The sequence below is a fragment of the Amborella trichopoda genome, chromosome 3 (assembly GCF_054954075.1).
Source record: "Amborella trichopoda isolate Santa Cruz 75 chromosome 3, AtrichopodaSantaCruz75HAP2 v2.0, whole genome shotgun sequence".
Classification (NCBI taxonomy): domain Eukaryota; kingdom Viridiplantae; phylum Streptophyta; class Magnoliopsida; order Amborellales; family Amborellaceae; genus Amborella; species Amborella trichopoda.
In genome coordinates, this window is record NC_142338.1 from 39,662,750 (window position 1) to 39,682,047 (window position 19,298).

The 19,298-nt window shown below is 31.9% G+C and overlaps 1 protein-coding gene and 1 long non-coding RNA gene across 2 annotated transcripts; one reads left to right on the forward strand and one right to left on the reverse strand.

Annotated features, from left to right (window-relative positions):
• The first annotated feature begins 15,015 nt into the window (after window positions 1-15,015).
• Window positions 15,016-17,096, forward strand: LOC148782876 (uncharacterized). Its single transcript, XM_088860397.1, has 4 exons — window positions 15,016-15,185; window positions 15,273-15,416; window positions 15,579-15,916; window positions 16,192-17,096. Exons 1-4 carry the CDS (start codon window positions 15,016-15,018, stop codon window positions 17,094-17,096), a joined length of 1,557 nt encoding a protein of 518 aa, XP_088716523.1.
• Window positions 17,097-18,003: 907 nt separating this feature from the next.
• LOC148782877 (uncharacterized) lies at window positions 18,004-18,944 on the reverse strand. The gene is made up of 2 exons (XR_016051073.1): window positions 18,586-18,944; window positions 18,004-18,476 (listed from the first exon to the last, which is right to left on the reverse strand). It is a non-coding gene; the product is annotated as an uncharacterized LOC148782877 (long non-coding RNA).
• Window positions 18,945-19,298: the final 354 nt, after the last annotated feature.

Consider the following 19,298-nt stretch of genomic DNA (forward strand, 5'->3'; position numbering starts at 1 on the left):
GGTTTACTGGTTGGCTTAGAGGATGGTTTGATTTCCACCTTAATGATATACCAAAACAACAAATATTAGCAGCCACTAAACAATCAAGATATCGTTCAAGCCGAAAGCGATGCCGTCAGTACCCTCATATACACAATAACCCTTCACTTTGTTGAAGTACTGCCCTACTAGAAGCAAGATCTGAAGATCTCATTTCTAATCTTAAATGTCCAACCCTTTCTCACTATAAATGATATAAAGATGTTTTCTTTTTCCGTCTTCTTATTCGTGAAGATAGTAGTTCCGATCACTGGAAAGAAAAGTTTATTTCCGGTCTTCCCTATCTCTTTGCTGAAAAAGTTCGCAACCGCCTTAAAACTAAAAATGGGGGGATCATTCCCTATCAACTCTAAACTCTAGGAGAATTATCAGCCAAGATATGTGCTGAAGGGCTAGCTCTTCGTACTGATCTAAAACTCAAAAACAACTTGATAAACAAAAGATGATTGGTCATAAAGAACTTGGTGATTTTTGTGAACAATTTGGATACACTCTAAATATTTCCCAAAATAAACCCCATAAAAGAATAAAACAAGAAAAGCGACAAAAATCATACAAAAAATCATATAAGAAAAATAAATACAAAAAATATGAACAACCTCCTAAAGGAAGCTCTAAATATAAAAAGCCTAAAAGAAAAATACCTAGATGCTATAAATGTGGAAAATTAAGACACTATAAAAATAATTGTCAGATAAAGAAAAAGATAGAATCATTAATATTAGATGAAAATATAACTAATCAATTATATGAAATTATTCAACTATATGATAATGATAATCATATTAGTACAACATCTTCCTCATATTCAGAAAGTTCTGATGAAGAATCAGATATAGGAATAATAAAATATGAAGATTTATTAAATGAGACATCTTCTTTATCATAAAACAACAACAAATGTGGATGTCATACTCTTATCAAAGAACACAATTTAATTCTAGAAATTATAGATAAAATACCTAATACTGAAGATAAAAGAACAATAATCAGCCAATATACTCAAATTGCAAAAGCAAGAAATAAACCAACTCCCTTAATAAAACCACCGGAAGAATATAGCTTCTCTAAAATACTTAAACGAATTGGTCAAAAAGCTAATAGTCATAAAGAACCTACTATTGCTGAACTAAAACACGAAGTTAATGAGGTAAAATCTGAACTTAATAATTTGAAAAATAGGGTTAAATTATTAGAATTAACTAATGAATTAACCGATAATCCATCCGAAGATGAAGAAATAGAATTTGATGAACTAATCACTAATAATAGAATATTAGATAAACCTGAATCTTCAGAAAATAAACAAGAACCTCAGTTAAATTTAATAAATAAAATCTTAAATAAAAAATGGTATACCTTATTTAAAATAATAGTTCAGAATGAATACCATTTCCAATCTATGGCCTCGATAGATTCAGGTGCCGATTTGAACTGCATAAACGAGGAATTAGTCCCTACCAAATATTTTGATAAAACCACGCAAATCCTAAATACAGCCGATAGAAGTAAACTGAAAATAAATTATAAATTATCAAATGCTGCCATATGCCATAATGACATCTGTCTAGAATTACCATTTATCATGATAAAAGGACTTAACCAAGCTGTTACTTTAGGTACTCCTTTTATCAATATGCTATACCCTATTGTTATATACCATACTGGATTAGAATCAACGATTGAAGGAATAAAAGTACAATTCGAATTTATTGATAAACCAAAAATAAAAGAAATATATAATATAAAACAAAATATACAAAATAAAGAGAAATTTTTATATCAGCTCAAAACTGAAATAAAATATAAAGCAGTTGAAGAACAGCTATTACTTCCCGAAACGAAATCAAAAATTGGAAACCTAAGACAACAATTTGAAAAAGAAATATGTAGTGATTTACCTAAAGTTTTTTAGAATCGACGAAAACACATAGTATCTCTTCCATATGAAGAAGGATTTTCTGAAACTAAAATTCCAACAAAAGCTCGCCCAATTCAGATCAATTCAAAAATGCTAGAAGTTTGTCATAAAGAAATAACTTCTCTATTAGAAAAGGGATTAATTAGACCAAGCTCATCTCCATGGAGTTGTGCCGCCTTTTATGTAGAAAATAATGCCGAAAAGGAACGAGGAGTTCCAATATTAGTTATTAATTACAAACCACTAAATAAAGTTTTAAAATGGATCATATATCCAATTCCTAATAAAAACGATTTATTAGATAGACTTGTAAATGCTTGTATTTTTTCAAAATTTGACCTTAAATCCGGATATTGGCAAATACAAATAAATGAAAAGGATCGCTATAAAACAGCATTTAATGTTCCATTTGTCCAGTATAAATGAAATGTAATGCCATTCGGCCTAAAAAATGCACCATCTGAATTCTAAAAAATTATGAATGATGTTTTTAACCCTTATATGACATCTATGATTGTTTACATTGGTGATGTTCTTATTTTTTCAACTGATATACATCAACATTTCAAACATTTAAATATATTTCTCAATACAGTTAAAAATGCAGGACTTGTAGTCTCTGTAAAGAACAAGGTTCTTTGTCAAACTAAAATTAGATTCTTAGCCATAATATCTTCCAAGGCACAATTATTCCCATAGATAGAGCTATTGAATTCTCTACTAAATTCTTTGATATTATCTTAAATAAAGTTGTATTACAACGATTCCTAGGATGCTTAAACTATATTTCTGATTTCATTAAAGATTTTGCTATTATTGCAAAACCCTTATACGGTCGACTAAAATAGAATCCTCCTAAATGGAGGGATCAACATACTAATGCCATTCGAATTCTTAAAAGCAAATCAACAGAATTACCTTGCTTAGTCTTATCTGATCCTAATGCTTTTAAAATTATTGAATGTGACGCCTTTGAACTTGGTTTAGGAGGAATCCTTAAACAAAAAATAGATGATAAAGAATAATTAGTACATTATACATCTAAGGCATGGAATTTTACACAACAGAACTATTCAACAATTAAAAAAGAAATTTTAGCTATTTTTTATTGTGTGAATAAATTTCAGAGCGATATTCTTAATACTTCATTTCTTATTAGAACTGATTGTAAATCAGCACGATATATTTTGCAAGAGGATGTTCAAAATCTTGTGTCTAAACAGATTTTTACCCGTTGACAAGCGATTTTATCTTCTTTCAATTTTACGATTGAACATCTTCATGGTTCTTCCAACTCTCTTTCTGATTTTCTCACCTGTGAATTTTTGCAGGGGGGAAGGGATCTACCGCCTCTTGAATTATATATATATATATATATATATATATATATATATATATATATATATATATATATATATATATATATATATATATATAGGAAAAAGCTTCTGTGAGCCAATGGGCTCACAATAAAAAATGAGCCCAATGGCCCAGATTGAATCTGGGCCGATCTAAGGATCACAGATGCCTGATAGTATTTGAATTTTAATTTTGTTTTCTACAAATTCAAATCACTTGAAAGTTTAGAGGTGTGTTGATAAAAAAAAGAGGGAAATATTAGAAAACTATTAAAAATATATTTTACATGAAAAACAAATGATCAGAATACCCCCGTGAGGGTATTTTGGCCATTTTTTTATTTTGTCGATTATTTTTTTTATATTTTTATTAAGTACGGCTTGATGAGAAACATATTCACCTAAAATTTCAAGTGATTTGGATTTGTAGAAAAAAAAATTAAAATTCAAACACTCTCGGCTGTCAGATCGGCCCAAATTCATTCTGAGCCATTGGGCTTATATATATGGAAGATTCAAGGTTGAGCCCATTAGCTCACATGTAATGACCCAGATTGAATATGGGCTAATCTCATGATCGAGAGTATTTGAATATTAATTTTTTTTTTACAAATCCAAATCATTTGAAATTTTAGGTGAATAGTCTTCTCATCAAGCCGCATCTAATAAAAATATAAAAAAAATAATCTACAAAATTTAAAATGACCAAAATACTCCCAAAACTTTACAGTGATATTTTGGTATTTTTTCATATAAAATATTTTTTTACTATTTTTCGAATATTCACCTATTTTTTTATTAATACATATCCAAAATTTCAAGTGATTTGGATTTGTAGAAAAAAAATTAAAACTCAAATACTATCGAACATCTTTGATCGTTAGATCGGCCCAAATTCAATCCAGGCCATGGGGCCCATTTTCTCTTATGAGCCCATTGGTTCACAGAAGGTTTTTCTTATATATATAAGGTTTGTCTAGAGTTAACAACCCCTCAAAATATAAAGGTTTAAGTTAGAAGGGGTTGTGATTGATGTATTTATCAAAACAATCATTACTTTTTCATTAAAAAAATATTTAAATAGCCTACTTTACCATTAAACAAAGGTAAATTTGAAATTTTCACAAAAATACAATCGCATTTTGGAAGTTAGTGTCTTGAAACTTTATTTGTAGAGTGCCCATGTCCTTTAGTTAAAATTTCAATTTTACCCCTTATAGAGTTGACAAAAATACCCTTTATCTTGTTGTAATATTTATAAATTTGGCTTAAAAAAGTAACTTTTTTAAAAAAATAGACAACAAAATCAATAAGTCTACCCTTCACAACTCTCTCTATCTTAACCTTTGTACTTTGAAGGGTTGTGAGGTTTATAATATCCCATATATATATATATATATATATATATATATATATATATATATATATATATATATATATATATATATATATATATGTGTGTGTGTGTGTGTGTGTGTGTGTGTGTGTGTGTATGTGTGTGTGTGGAAGATGCTAGGGTGTGAGCCTATGGGCTAATGGAACAGTGTAAGCCCAACGGTTCAGATTGAATCTGGGCTGATTTGACAGTCAAAACTGTATATCGATAATATAATTTTAATATTTTTTATATAAATCTGAACAACATGAAATTTGGATCACAAACTCTTCTCATGAAGGGGCACCTAATAAAAATATTAAAAAAGTAATTCACATAAAATAAATTGACCAAAATACCACCCAAACTATTCAGGGGTATTTTGATCAATTTAATATATGCAAATTATTTTTTTTGATTTTTTTATTCGATTCGACTATTATTGAAGAATAGGCACTTTAAATTTCAAGTAATTTGAATTTGTATAAAAAAAATAATATTCAATTACGAAATACAATTGTGATCATTGGATCGGTCTATATTCAATCGGGGCCGTTGGGATTACATTGTTCCACGAGCCCATGGGCTGACAGGAGTTTTTTCATATATATATATATATATATATATACAGGGAAAATGCTACGGTGAGCCCACTAGCTCACAGGAAAAAATGAGCCCAATGGCCCAGATTGAATCTGGGCCGATTTGACGATCATAGATGTCCAACAGTGTTTAAATTTTAATTTTTTTTTCTAAAAATCCAAATCACTTGAAATTTGGAGCATGTGTAAATAAAAAATAGGTAAATCTTTGAAAAATAGTAAGAAAATAATTTACATGAAATAAATTAGCCAAAATACCCCCAAAACGTTTTGGGGGTATTTTGGTCAATTTTGTTTAAGCTAATTATTATTTTTTCTATTTTTATTAGGTGCGGCTTGATGTGAAGAACATACGCTAATTTTAAATGATTTTGATTTGTAGAAAAAAAATTAAAATTAAAATACTCCCGGATATCCGTGATCGTTAGACTGGCCCGTATTCAATCTGGGCCATTGGGCTCATTTTTTCCTGTGAGCTAGTGGGCTCACCCAAGCTTTTTCTTATATATATATATATATATATATATATATATATATATATATATATATATATATATATAAAAGAAAACTCTACCCTACGCTTATAGGTGAAAATGAACAATGATTTCGTCTACCTTCATCACCATCCAAACTTCATCACACGGTCACAATTGTCTGGTAGTGTTTCAATTTTCATTTTTTTCTACAAATCTAAATTGCTTTAAATCTGCAGCGTGTGTAAATCTTAGTAAAACGCACCTAATAAAAAAAATAAAAAGAATAATTTACAAAATATAAATTGACCAAAATACTCCTAAAAATTTACAGGGGTATTTTGGCCAATCTATATTTTGTGAATTATTTTTTTCATATTTTTATTAGGTACGTCTCACTAAGATGTACAAATGCTCCATATTTCATATCATTCCGATTAATAAAAGAAAACGAAAATTAAAATACTACCTGATAATTGTGATTGTGCGATGAAGTTTGGATGGTAATGAGGGTAGGCGAAATCATTGTTTATTTTGGCTTATAGGCATTTTGTAGTACCTTCCATGTCAATATATATATATATATATATATATATATATATATATATATATATATATATATATATATATATATATGGGATAATCTAAACTTCACACCTATTCAAATTACAAACATTCAAGATAGAGAGAGTTGTGAGGGTGGATTTGTTAATTTTGTAGTCTATTTTTTTAAAAAAAGTTACTTTTGTGGGGACAATTTTGTAAATATTACTACAAGACAAATGGTACTTTTGTCATCTCCAGAAAGGGTAAAATTAAAATTTTAACTAAAAGATAATGGTACTATATAAAAAAGTTCCTGGACATTAACTTTCAAAATGCCATTTCAAATTTGCCCTTGCTTAATGGTAAAGTTACGTACTTAAATAATTTTTTAATCAAAAAGTATCGATTATTTTAATTAATACACCCATCACAACTCCTTCTAACTTGAACCTTTTGTATTTTGAGGGGTTGTTAACTCTAGACAAACCCTATATATATATATATATATATATATATATATATATATATATATATATATATATATATATATATATATATATATATATATATATATATATATATATATATATATATATATATATATATATATATATATAGAAGATGCTACGTTATACTAATTCGCGTACCGCTACAGTAAACGCCAAACCACCCAGATCGAATCTGGGTCAATCTGATGATCACAGTTGTCCTGTAGTGTTTGAATTTTAATTTTTTTTCTACAGCTCCAAATCACTTAAAATTTTAGGCGTGTAGTTTACAAAAATAGGTGAGTCAACAAAAAATATCAAAAAATTATTTTATATGAAAAAATTGATCAAAATATCCTCGAAAAGTTTTGGAGGCATTTTGGTCAATTTGTTTTCACGATTTTTTTTTTTATATATTTTTATTAGTTCTGTCATGATGAAAAGAACACACACCTAAAATTTCAACTGATTTGGATTTATAGAAACAATTAAAATTCAAACACTATCGGACAATCGAAACCGTCAGATCGGCCCAGATTCGATCTAGGCCATTGGGCATTTACTGTAGCGGTACGCACATGGGCATACATGAAATTTTTCCTATAAATATAGTAATGATATTGTGAGACCCTCCCACATCCATGTGAGTAGGATCCCAAAGGATCACTGTTAAATTTTGACACATATCTCTAGAAAAGTTATCAATAAACCCAGTCACCCAAGTATCCCACACCCATGTGATAACTTTTCCAGAGATCTATGTCAAAATTTAATGGTGATCCTTTGAGATCCTACTCACATAGGTGTTGGAGGGTCTCATAGTATCATTACTTATATATATATATATATATATATATATATATATATATATATATATATATATATATATATATATATATATATATATATATATATATATATATATATAGAATTTGAGGTAGCTGATAGCTACAGTGTTAACCCAACGAGTCAAATTGAATCTAGGCCGATCTAACGGTCATGATATCATTTTGTAATATAATTTTAATATTTTTCTACAAATTCAAATCACACGAAATAACATCTAATTCATTATCATGATTACTTTATTGAAAGAGTAAATTATCAATGCTAATAAATACATTCAGATATGTTTTTAGTTTTGACAAGGAATAGGGTTTGATAAGGTCTAGACAAGCAAATTTGAAATTGTTGGAATTAAAAGATAGCTAGGGACAAAGTTCATGTTTATGGCTTGTTTTTTTTTTTTAACTCATTATGTTCCCATCTATTGTCACACTCAATAACCTAAGGGATTGCATGAGTGGATGACAGTCAATTTTATTCAGGCTACACTATCTTATCTAAATATGCTCAATGTAATATTATTTTTGTTAGTTGTTTGGTATGTAACTTGTAGTGCGTACAAATACTATTATTTAATTATTTAATTTTTTCAATGAATTTATGCTATCTTTGAGTATTTTTGGCTAAAATAGGGTGATTTTGAACAAAGTACTTTGAATAAAATAAAAATAACTTCTTAAAATGATTAACTTACATGTAAAGCTACATATACATTTCTCTCGGATAACTTTATAATAAACACTACAAAACGACATCTAATTTAATTTTATGGAAATAGTGAATTATTAGTGATAATGAATGCATTCAAAGAGGCTCTAAAGATTTCGTTTCACATCTCTCCACAAGCAACCATGTTAAGTCTTTCTTTTTTATGCAAAAAAAAAAGAGAGTAATGATGGTAAGAAGAAAAGGTGTTACAAAGAAATGAGTTGGAACAATATCTATAAAGATTTCATTTCACATCTCTCCGCAAACAACCATGTTAAGCATTTCCCAGAAGAGGATTGTATTGGCCATTAAATCAGAGGAATCTTATTTGTTGGAATAAATCACTAAGATCCACCTTGTAACTGAGGAAGTATCTCAATATTCGAAGCATGAACCTAAGCAGCCAAAGGAGGAATACTATAGAAGAGTGCTATACTCTCCACCAAATAGCACGACAATTGATCAACTTGGGATACTGGATCATTAGCATCAATTGTCTTTTTGAAGCTACAAACTTTCCAAAAGAGATGTACTTATATCTTGATTTTCTTATAAGATTGTAGGGTATCTAAATGTCCTTAGGCAATAATCTAGCTATTTAACAAAAAGAAGGGCCATCATAGAAGTGCAATGACAACTTATTTGTGGGATAATAAAATGCATTCATCCATGAACTCAAGCTTATTGAGAACTCCATATCATTGTACCCTACCATTTCAGAGCAAGTTTTGTTGGGTTCCTCTCTGTCCCTTAGCATACTCAATATATTGAGACATTTGATGTATTTACTCTTCAATATAACAATTTTAGAGGTAATTCAAGTAATTAATCAAGAATAAAGTAAAAATACTTTGTAGAAATAAAGTTATTTATTAACTATAGTGGGATGTGACATCATCTACCCCTTTCCAATAGTTGGTATCACTAGTGACAAAAAGTACTCTTTTTCGAAAATCTTGATAGAATTGAAATTTATTAACAAAATCCCATTTAATATTCAAAATTTCAAAATAATATCTACTATTCTTATTTTATGCTCACGTGCATTTCTTTAGAGTGTATAGTTTATTTGAATTTGAATTTTTCTATACATTGGATTAAGTTGAAATTAGGATAACCATATTTCTAAGCATCATGCACCAGTAAAAAAAAATACAAAAATAATAATTTGACATAAACAAAATTATCAAAATACCCTTGAATCTTGTAGGTAGTTTTGGTCATTTTTATTTTAAAATTGTTTTTTTATTTTTTATCAATGCATAATGGTTAGAATGATGAGTGCTCTAAACATGAACTTTATCCAAAGTATAAAAAAAATAAAAATAAAAATATCATATATGCTCTTAAATTAATGTAAAATATGAAATATATGATATTATTTTTTATCTTGAAAAAAAAAATAGGATTTTTTAATTTTCCTTAAAACAAAAAGGTATTGTGTGCCCATTAATTATTATTATTATTATACTAAATGCGTCCATTAAATGTTGTATCGGTTAAAGAGTACTCCATGAGAGAGACTAGGACCCTTTAGAAAATAATACAGAGGGGCATAATCCAATAAAAATTAAGCAGGCCTAGCGTAAAAGTAAAAAAACAGAGCATTTTCAATGTGCTCAACAACTCATCAGCTCTCTTTAATCCATCTCGTGGTGTAGAAGTTGTTGTCATTGTTAGCTAATGGCCTTGTTGGATATATAAGGCCTGAATCACCCTTGTATGCTAAAATATGGTAGATTTAGACACTAATGGGAGCATGGGACCCCGAAGAGGACCCAATTTTAGGTAACTCACTAGGCTTAGGTGGCATGACGCTCAAGGGTATAAGAGCTTGGAGTTATATAAAGGGCAAATATCTCCATATCTTTTATTTTTAAGATTCATTTTTTAATAAACCCAAGGTTTTAAAACCTATCTTCTAACCCCTTGACTACCTTTATTCAATTTAAATATATTTTTTAACCCAAACAAATATTAAAATACATACTCTTTAAACCTTATCAATCTTGTTCTAATTCAAACAGTTTCTTTGACACCATTTTAACTAATTCAATCTGGTTATGCTCTTTGCAAGCAAGAAGTAATGACCCATATAGCTGAGCATCTGGTTCAAATGGCATCTTAGAAAGAACATGTAGAGCTTCTTCAATGAGTCCACTGCGAGCTAAAAGGCTAACTATACAGCCATAATGTTCCATTGTAGGCATCAAATCATACAGTGCTAACATGTTTTCGAAAATCTCTTTGCCCTCTTCATAAACGCCAGCATGGTTACAAGCAGATAATGTAGACGTTGAAGTGATGCTATCGGGTCTTATATCTCTAACTTCCATTTCATTGAAGAGAGACAAAGCAGAGAGAGGAGCAGAGGCAGAGGGTTATGAGAGAGGAAGCTTGGAAGGGGCAGGAGATGGCTGGAGTTAGCAATAGCTCATGAGAGGGCTTTATCAGCTTCCAAAGATGCAGCCGTTATCACATTTTTGCAATAGTTCTCTGGCCAAAATGTATAGATTCCGACGAGTTTTTTTGGCAAGTGGTCCTCCGTCTATTCCCACGGCAAATCTCGAATACATGGGAGATATGGAGAAGGAAAGAATGGGGAAAATACGGAGAGAGAGAGACAAGGGATTTGGGGAGAGTCATGAGGAGAGAGAGAAGTTAGGGGTATACGTAATGAGAGAGAAAACATGGGGTTTAGAAATGATATGTCTTTTTCATATTTGTTTGGGCCAATAAACAGGTTTAAATTGGGTAAAATTAGTTTAGGGGTTTAGAATATATAAAAACTAGGATTTCTATGCTCAAAGATAGGTTTTGAAACCTTGGGTTTATTAGGAAATGAAATCTAAAAATAGGGGTTGCAGAGATATTTTGCCTTATATAAAACCTATGTACCCAAGGATCAGACTTAAGGCCCAAGTGCGTATTGATGAGGGTTTGGGGTTACCCCTTAGTCGAGATCGGAGATATCCCCGTAATTTGACCAAAGGGTAGAGTAGAACCTTCGTGTTGGAAGGCTATCCTATGAAGACGAGAGCTAAAGCCTCGACATCTGCCTCCCCATGGCATGCATATGATAAGTGCATTGTGGAGGAGCATCATTCTCTAGAAAAGTTCCTAGGAGGACCGAGCACATGAGCTTGAGAAAGGAACTCCCGTATCTATGTATGTTGGTTGTACTTGTACTCGAGGTACACCTGAAATCCACTTTAGTTTTCAAAACTCCATGACCTATTAGCCAACTTTAATAGACTAAGAATGAGCCTTTGTATAAGATTGTGGGTCATGACCATTTGAGAAAGTGGTCATGGGTTCTGGGATGAGTAGAACACCCTAACAATGTGAGTTTTCAAGTTCATAGGTTCCTAATTTCTCTTCAAAAAAATTTTGGACCTCCAAGCTTTTTAAAAATGATATAACAAACAAAAAAATGATTTTTGGATATTTTTATAATCTTAAATAATTTTTAAGGGTCTAAAATAGCCAAGGGACAATTATTTCTACTGATAGTAAATAAGGATAAAAGACATACATGTGGCCAAAATGGCTAATGGGCCACACATTGGATTTGGTGCTATCCAAAACCACCCACATTAGGAAATCTCATATTTTGTAGGATTGATTGAGATATTTTCATATTATGTAGGATTGAGATATTTTCATATTATGTAGTATTGAGATATTCCTATATTATGTGGGATTAAGATTGATATTAATAAGTTTCTTAAAGAAACTAGAAATCCAAAAATGATTAGGACTATTTTATATATCTCTTAATCTTTTGAGATATATGTAACATCAATAGGAAGTTTCCTATTTAGTATGGACTCCTAATCTTATATACATGACATGAAAATGCAGAGAATTTGTGTGCCCTACTTGGGTCACCATATGAGAATAATGGTTATTCTAAAGAGAAAGAGAGAGAGAGAGGGAAATAGAGCCTTTTGTGCATAAGATGCAATTTCATCTTAGCGTGAATTGAGCTTTTTATGAAAAGAAACATTGATGGTGCCTTCTAAAGATTCATGCAGAGTAAGATGTTGGTTTATTGTAAAGAAGTGGTTCCCATGGAGATTTTGAGTTATTTTTCTTTTTAGTAAGATAAAGTCTCGTTTACTATCAAAGTTGTTCTCTTTCTAGACAATGGTCTAGTTATGGAATAGAGATGAGAGATCGACATGGTGTTGTTTGGGAGAGCAGGTTTAATAAGTTTTGCTAGATTTAGGTTTTTGCCGAAGTTTATTCCAAAATATTTGATATAACTTTCATTAATATAGTGGATTTCCGTTTGCCGTACCCGTGGATGCAGCCCTCTTGGATGAACCACGTAAATCTTTGTGTTATTGTAGTGCGTATCTCGTACTTTATTTGTCAAAAAATCAACCCATCCGGTTTAGAGCTTCCACGTACAACACCACATACATGTCGAACGAGGTCACCATGTAAGGCCCGCACAGGCATATTTATACCTGACACAAATTATGGCAATAGGCTACTCTTTTTTGGGCGTTGTTTGGTTTGAGACATATCTTTGATATGTTCAATTTGTTTTTAAAGAGAAAAGAAACCACTTCACACCAAGGATGCATTATTTTAAATTAATGAATGACATAGGATTATTCTAAAATTAATCTCCAAAGAGGACACTTGTCACATGGTGGTTGGTCTACATGAGAATAACACAAGCTATGATTTTATTCATGAGATCTATGAAGCCATGTGAAATGGTATCTTAAGTTAGAAAAGGAATCAATACATTTGAGACAGAAATTAATGGTGTAAAGCCACACCTCTTTTTATGAGGCTCTCTCTTTCTTAAATCAACCAAAACCACAAGGATGACCTTAGTCGTTAATTTTAATTTGAATAACCTACAATTAAATGTGACTACATTCATTGAAGAGAAATTAAGGGCTTCGACTGGCTAGGGGGACAAAGGTGATTGAATATCATTTCTTTATATATGATAGCTAGTTATTGATGAATGACTTGGATCGAATCTCCTAGATCAAGAGCTCACAAAACACAATATAAAAGACCTTCCACACTCTCGCTTAACTCCAATTTTCTCCTATAAATAGGGGTGCACACCCCTACATTTCTCATGCTCCTCATGCTACTAAAATTAGAAAAAAAAAAACATAGTGGGCGGTACGCCTCTCTTCCCAGAGTGAGAGTAACTATGATCTATGGTGTAGTGTACAATAATGCCATGTCTTAGCCAAATACAAATATATGTGTTCCACGCAATTCCTACATAATTTTTTATCACCATGTAATTTCACCTTTAATCAACATTTATGGCAAGGTAAAAGCCTTCCCGTAGTCTTCATTTGAGGGCCCGTATGGGTTTTCTTAAAATCTATTACAGAATTTTGGGCCACTATGTAATTTCACCATTAAGCAACATTTATGGCAAGGTAAGAGCTTCCCTTGGTCTTCATTTGAGGGCCTGTATGGGTTTCTTAAAATTTATTACAGGAAAATAAATTACAAAGAAGTATGATATTTATAATGGTTAAAACAATTAAGAAATAGGAGAATTACACATATATATGTTATACTTTGCGTCATTACAGATGTACCGAATAGTTTCCGTTATTATCACTGCGTCTATTTTTTATCTTTTATAACGCAAATTTTTAAAAAATACGACTTTATCCTTTCTTGGTTGTTGAACAACCGAATTTGATTGGTTTTAGTAGTTCAACAACCGAATTCCATCTATTTTTAGTTGTTGAACAACTAAAAAATATGTTGATTTCGGTTCTTCAACAACTGAAATTTTGCACTTTTCGGTTTTTTATTAATCAAAAATTTTCGCACTAAAATTTTCCGCTAAGAGCGAAATGATTATTATTATTATTTTTAATAAAGTTGGGGGAAAACAAACAAAATACAATATCATATGCTTATCATACCCCTTTTACTGTCCCCCAATACAATATCCCACAAAGTTGAAGAGATTGGCTGACTATTTGGTCGTGATTGGTACCATTCTTACTCTTGCCTTACACTGTTGATTAATTTTTGTTAATTTTGTCACAATTAATACAATATTGTATTTTTTATTAGTATTTGTTGTATATTGTTGATTAATGAATAATATTTGTTAAATATTGTTGAAGTTGTTTCTTTGTATAATTATTTGTTGTTTGTATTAATATTTGTTGTTTATATTATGTTGATATATTGTATTATTTTGTTTTGGCTAAATATTGTTCGACTTGTTTGTTTGTATTAATATTTGTTGTTTATTTTGTGTTTGTTTGAGTATTTGTTGTTTTTTTTTTGTTTATTGGTTACTTTACTTTTTAGTAGTGCACTATTTCAATCTATTATGTAATACTCACATTTTATGAACTTTAAAGTAGTTGGAAATATCCAAATTTTTTGTATTTCTTATTGTATTGATTTCTTGTAACACAAATTTTGCTATTCATTTAATACAGTAGCATTGACGATGGTTACCGAAGGAGTACAACTGGTATTCCGATTTAGGGGGGTCATTTGAGATGAATGCAGATGACGGATGTGTTATTTATAAAAGGAAAAATTTGAAGGTTACGAAGTATAATGGAAATAGTTCATTGGATGAACTAAAAAGTCATTTTGATAATTTAACAATGTGTAATCAAAACAAATTAGCGATTATGTGCTACAATACAAGTCTATCTAGTGGGCTTGAATTGATTGAGATAAGTGATGATATAGATGTGTCTTTTATGTTGAGAGGGGAATATTCGAGAATTGTTGTATATATTTCCGCTACAATAGAGCCAAAACGGGAATATGTTGCTGATGGCCCATCGTCAGGGAATATGTACTTTTTCATCTGTAATTTGCTTTATTTTAATCTTTTATATACAGAAATTGTTGTTTCAACTTACACTCTATCTTTTGTCAACAGTCAGCGTAACGCTTTACCTGATCAAGATCAAAACATTCAAGTGACACCCGACCCTAAGCTTGTACCAGAGCATGATATGGAGGATATTGAACTACTAGAGAGCTCTTGTAGAGGAGTTGGTAATGTGGTTCAATTGAATATTGGGCAATTTTTTGAAAATGACAATGAATGTCGGCATCATCTAGTTGATTTTGCAATCCACAATAATTTTGTTCTAAAGTTTGACAAAAGTGAATTGGGACGGGTGTTGGCATGTTGTAAGGCAGAGGGATGCACATGGCAAGTGCGGTGCTTATGAGTTGGCAGTACAATATACTTTAAAGTGAAATCTATGGTTAAGGAGCACACATGTAGTGGTCTAATGGGGAGGGTCCATCAGCCATTAGCTAGTAGTGATTGGGTGGCAAAAAAGATTAAAGGCTGCCTTATTGACCAACCAAAAATTAAAGCGAAAGACATCGTAAAGGATGTCCAACACGATTACGGTGTCAGGCTTTCCTACATGCAAACTTGGTGGAGAAAAGAGGTTACTAGAGAGATGATAGATGTATCACATGAACAACAGTACCATAACCTCCCGTTGTATATGGAGAAGCTCCGAAAAACTAACTCGAAAACCGAAGCTCGCATCCTCACAGATGAAGGTAGGTTTAAACGATTATTTATTGCTTATCATCTATGCATAATGTGTTTTGTTAATGGATGCAAGCCACTAATTGGTATTGATGAGACATTCTTAAAAGGAAAGTATCAAAGCATATTATTGTGTGACATCGCCATAGATGTAAATAATGGGCTCCTCCCATTGCCATTTGCAGTAGTCAAAAGGAGAACTACCAGAGTTGGTATTGGTTCTTAAGTATACTGAGTGAGCTATTGAATGAGTTTCCTAATTTGTCTGCTTTAACGATTGTATCAGATAGGCAGAAAGGCCTGCCAGAAGCAATACAAAAATGCTTTCCCACATGTTTTCTGGTATTCTACATGCGGCATATGGGAGAGAACTTCGAGGGCTTTATGAAGAAGTCAGCAAACATCGAAGTATTGTTCATGCTGTTTTGGAAGGCTGCCTGTATGGAGACCATTAGTGGGTCTGAAAAAATTATGTTTGATATACAATGTGCCGACCTAGAAGCGTATGCATGGATTAAGAATATCTCTCCCAAATATTGGGCAGATGATTATTTTCCATGGACAAGATACAATCATCTTACCTCTAACATGACCGAGTCATTCAATGCTTGGATTTTATCTGCTAGAGAGAAGTCGATCATTATAATATGTGAAGAAATAAGGGTATCAGTGATGACCAGGTTTGAAGATAAGAGGGAATTAGGTAATACTTGGAGCAGCATACTAGTACCGAAAGCCCAAGAATTACTCGACTTACGAAAGATGAAGGCTAAATTTTTTCACACAGTTATATCCACCATGGACACGCAATTTGAGATCCACCATCTTGAGAAGAAGTATGCTATTGATTTAACTCATAGGACGTGCAGTTGTAGAAAATGGCAACTCAGTGCCCTACCGTGTGGTCATGTCATTGTGGCTATTAACCATTGGCATTTGGATCCCACTGCGTACTGCCTTCAGTATTTCACAGTGGAATACTTTAAAATGGCATTTCAAACTCCTTTTGTGCATGTCCCAGATGATATTGAGTTGACAGGTATGTTGAACCAGACAATGTTGTCACTAAGGACTACACGCCTTCTTGGTAAGCTGAAAAAGCAACAAAAAGTATCTAAGACCGAACGGCCCATCACCAGGCCTTTGAAGTGCAAACGTGACATTTTTGGTTGTTCAACATCAACATGTTAAGTTTTCGATTGTTGAACAACCAAAGACATCAATGTGTATTAAAAGGTGGCATTGTCATTTTTTGTTGTTGAACAACCGAAAACATCAATGTGTATTAAAAGAGTGCATTGCCATTCTCGGTTGTTCTACATATGAAAATGTTAAGTTTTCGGTCGTTGAACAACCAAAAATATCAATGTGTATTAAAAGGGGCAACATTTTCGTGTTAACCAAAAATGGCAATGCCCTCTATGAATTCAAATTGATGTTTTTGGTTGTTCAACAACCAAAAACATTAAATTTTCGGTTGTTGAACATCCGAAAATGTCAACCGAAAATGTAAACTGAAAATGTAACTGAGAATTCTAGAAACTTGCTGGAAATTCGCAGTCATATTTTCGGTTGTTCAACTACCGAAAATGGCAATGCCCCCTTTTAATTCAAATTGATGTTTTCTGTTGTCAAACAACTGAAAATGTGACTTTTTCGAATGTGCAAGAACCGAAAAAGTGACATTTTTGGTTGTTGAATAACGAAAAATGACGATGCCCCCCTTTTTTACTAGACTAATTTGAACTTTAAGTTTCTTGTAGACAATGGTAATAAACTTGGGCAAAATAGATTTTGTGGCAATTTCATCAATTTGCTTGTAGTACTAGCCATCTTCAGAAGAAATACATATTTACTTCGGACATTCTTTAGCTTTGACTCAGTAATACATATTTATATGATCTTTCATTGTTGTCTGAGATTGGTAGCAAACAAGTATACGACGTTCATTTTTCAAAACATCTATTCCAAGAAAAAAAAGTGCATTGTTTGAATGGTAACTCAAAGTACTTTGTATATTTCACAATAAGCCCAGAATTGCTTTACACCTTATCTCAAACCAAAATCCAAGTAAGAAAGTAGAGAGACTTTACACTTCAGCCCAAAATTGCTTGATAAAATTCATTGAACGAATTGGGTGGGTCAAAATGATCAACACATTACAAAAGTCAAAATGACCAATAAATACATTGGGTGGTTCAAAATGAGCAATACATTGCAGGGTCAAAATAACCAATATATTGGCAAAAAAGACCATTATACTGGCGGACTTCTCTTAAGCTGATACTGTTTCTTTCGTATGTTGTATCTTCTGGGCTCCTCAACTGCAGATTGTGTGGATTGAGCCAGGTCTTCTGCAGCTCGACTACTTTCACCGACCATATCATGTCCGGGCTCGTCAAGTACACCTTCGTCATTAATCTTACGTTGTAAATTTTTTATCTTGGCTTTTATATTATCTAGATCCACAGGCACAAACTTAGACATCGTTTCAAACGCCATTATAAATTTTAGGATACCACTTATGTCTAAGTGTAAGTGCCTTTGCCAACATGATTGTAGATGCCTGAACTATACTCACCAGCAAAAACAATATATGTAATTAATATATTTAAACAATTTCATGGAACTAATAACTAAGTACAAGACTAAAACATTTTGTAGGTCAATATAAACATACCAAATGATCCTCAAAACCTCGAGGTCTCATTATATACTGTGGTTCATGAGTAGGAACAACATCTTCTTCTTCCTAGTTATGAGGTTGCAATATGTCTTTGGGTGGGTGAGCGACATTATGTATTATCGGATAGGACATTAGGTTGTACCAGAGCTTGTACTCATCTGAGAGCAACTCATTGGCAGTATCGACTTCAATATCTGGCATCATGTGGTCATGACGAGTCAACCAGTGATGGATTTTGTCTACATTCACAGTTCGTCATTCTCAATGTCCACCTTGTCTGCTAGACCTCTCACCAACAGATTAGGGATTTTCTGGAATGCCTTGTTTAGCTCCAAATTGCCGACAAACACGATCTGACATGTATGGTTCGGAAATATCGTCAAATATGAGCGTCGTTATGCACATGACAGTTTCAAATGTCAACTGTCTATCATCTGAAATGGCCTCATCGGGCTTGAAATAGGGATTTCATATTACCTGTTATATGATATGAAATCACACATACGACAGTCAGTCACTAAAAAAATTACAAATACTTAAATACGATTGAAACTAATCAATATCAAAGTACACACTAACCTCATTAGGTTGGATGTTATCCAATTCTTGTATAATGGGAGGCATCAGGTTATGTGGATTGCCATAATAATTCTTTAGCGGCTCCCATTTTTTTGCTTTAGACATATTTGGAGAGATACTATGCGGAA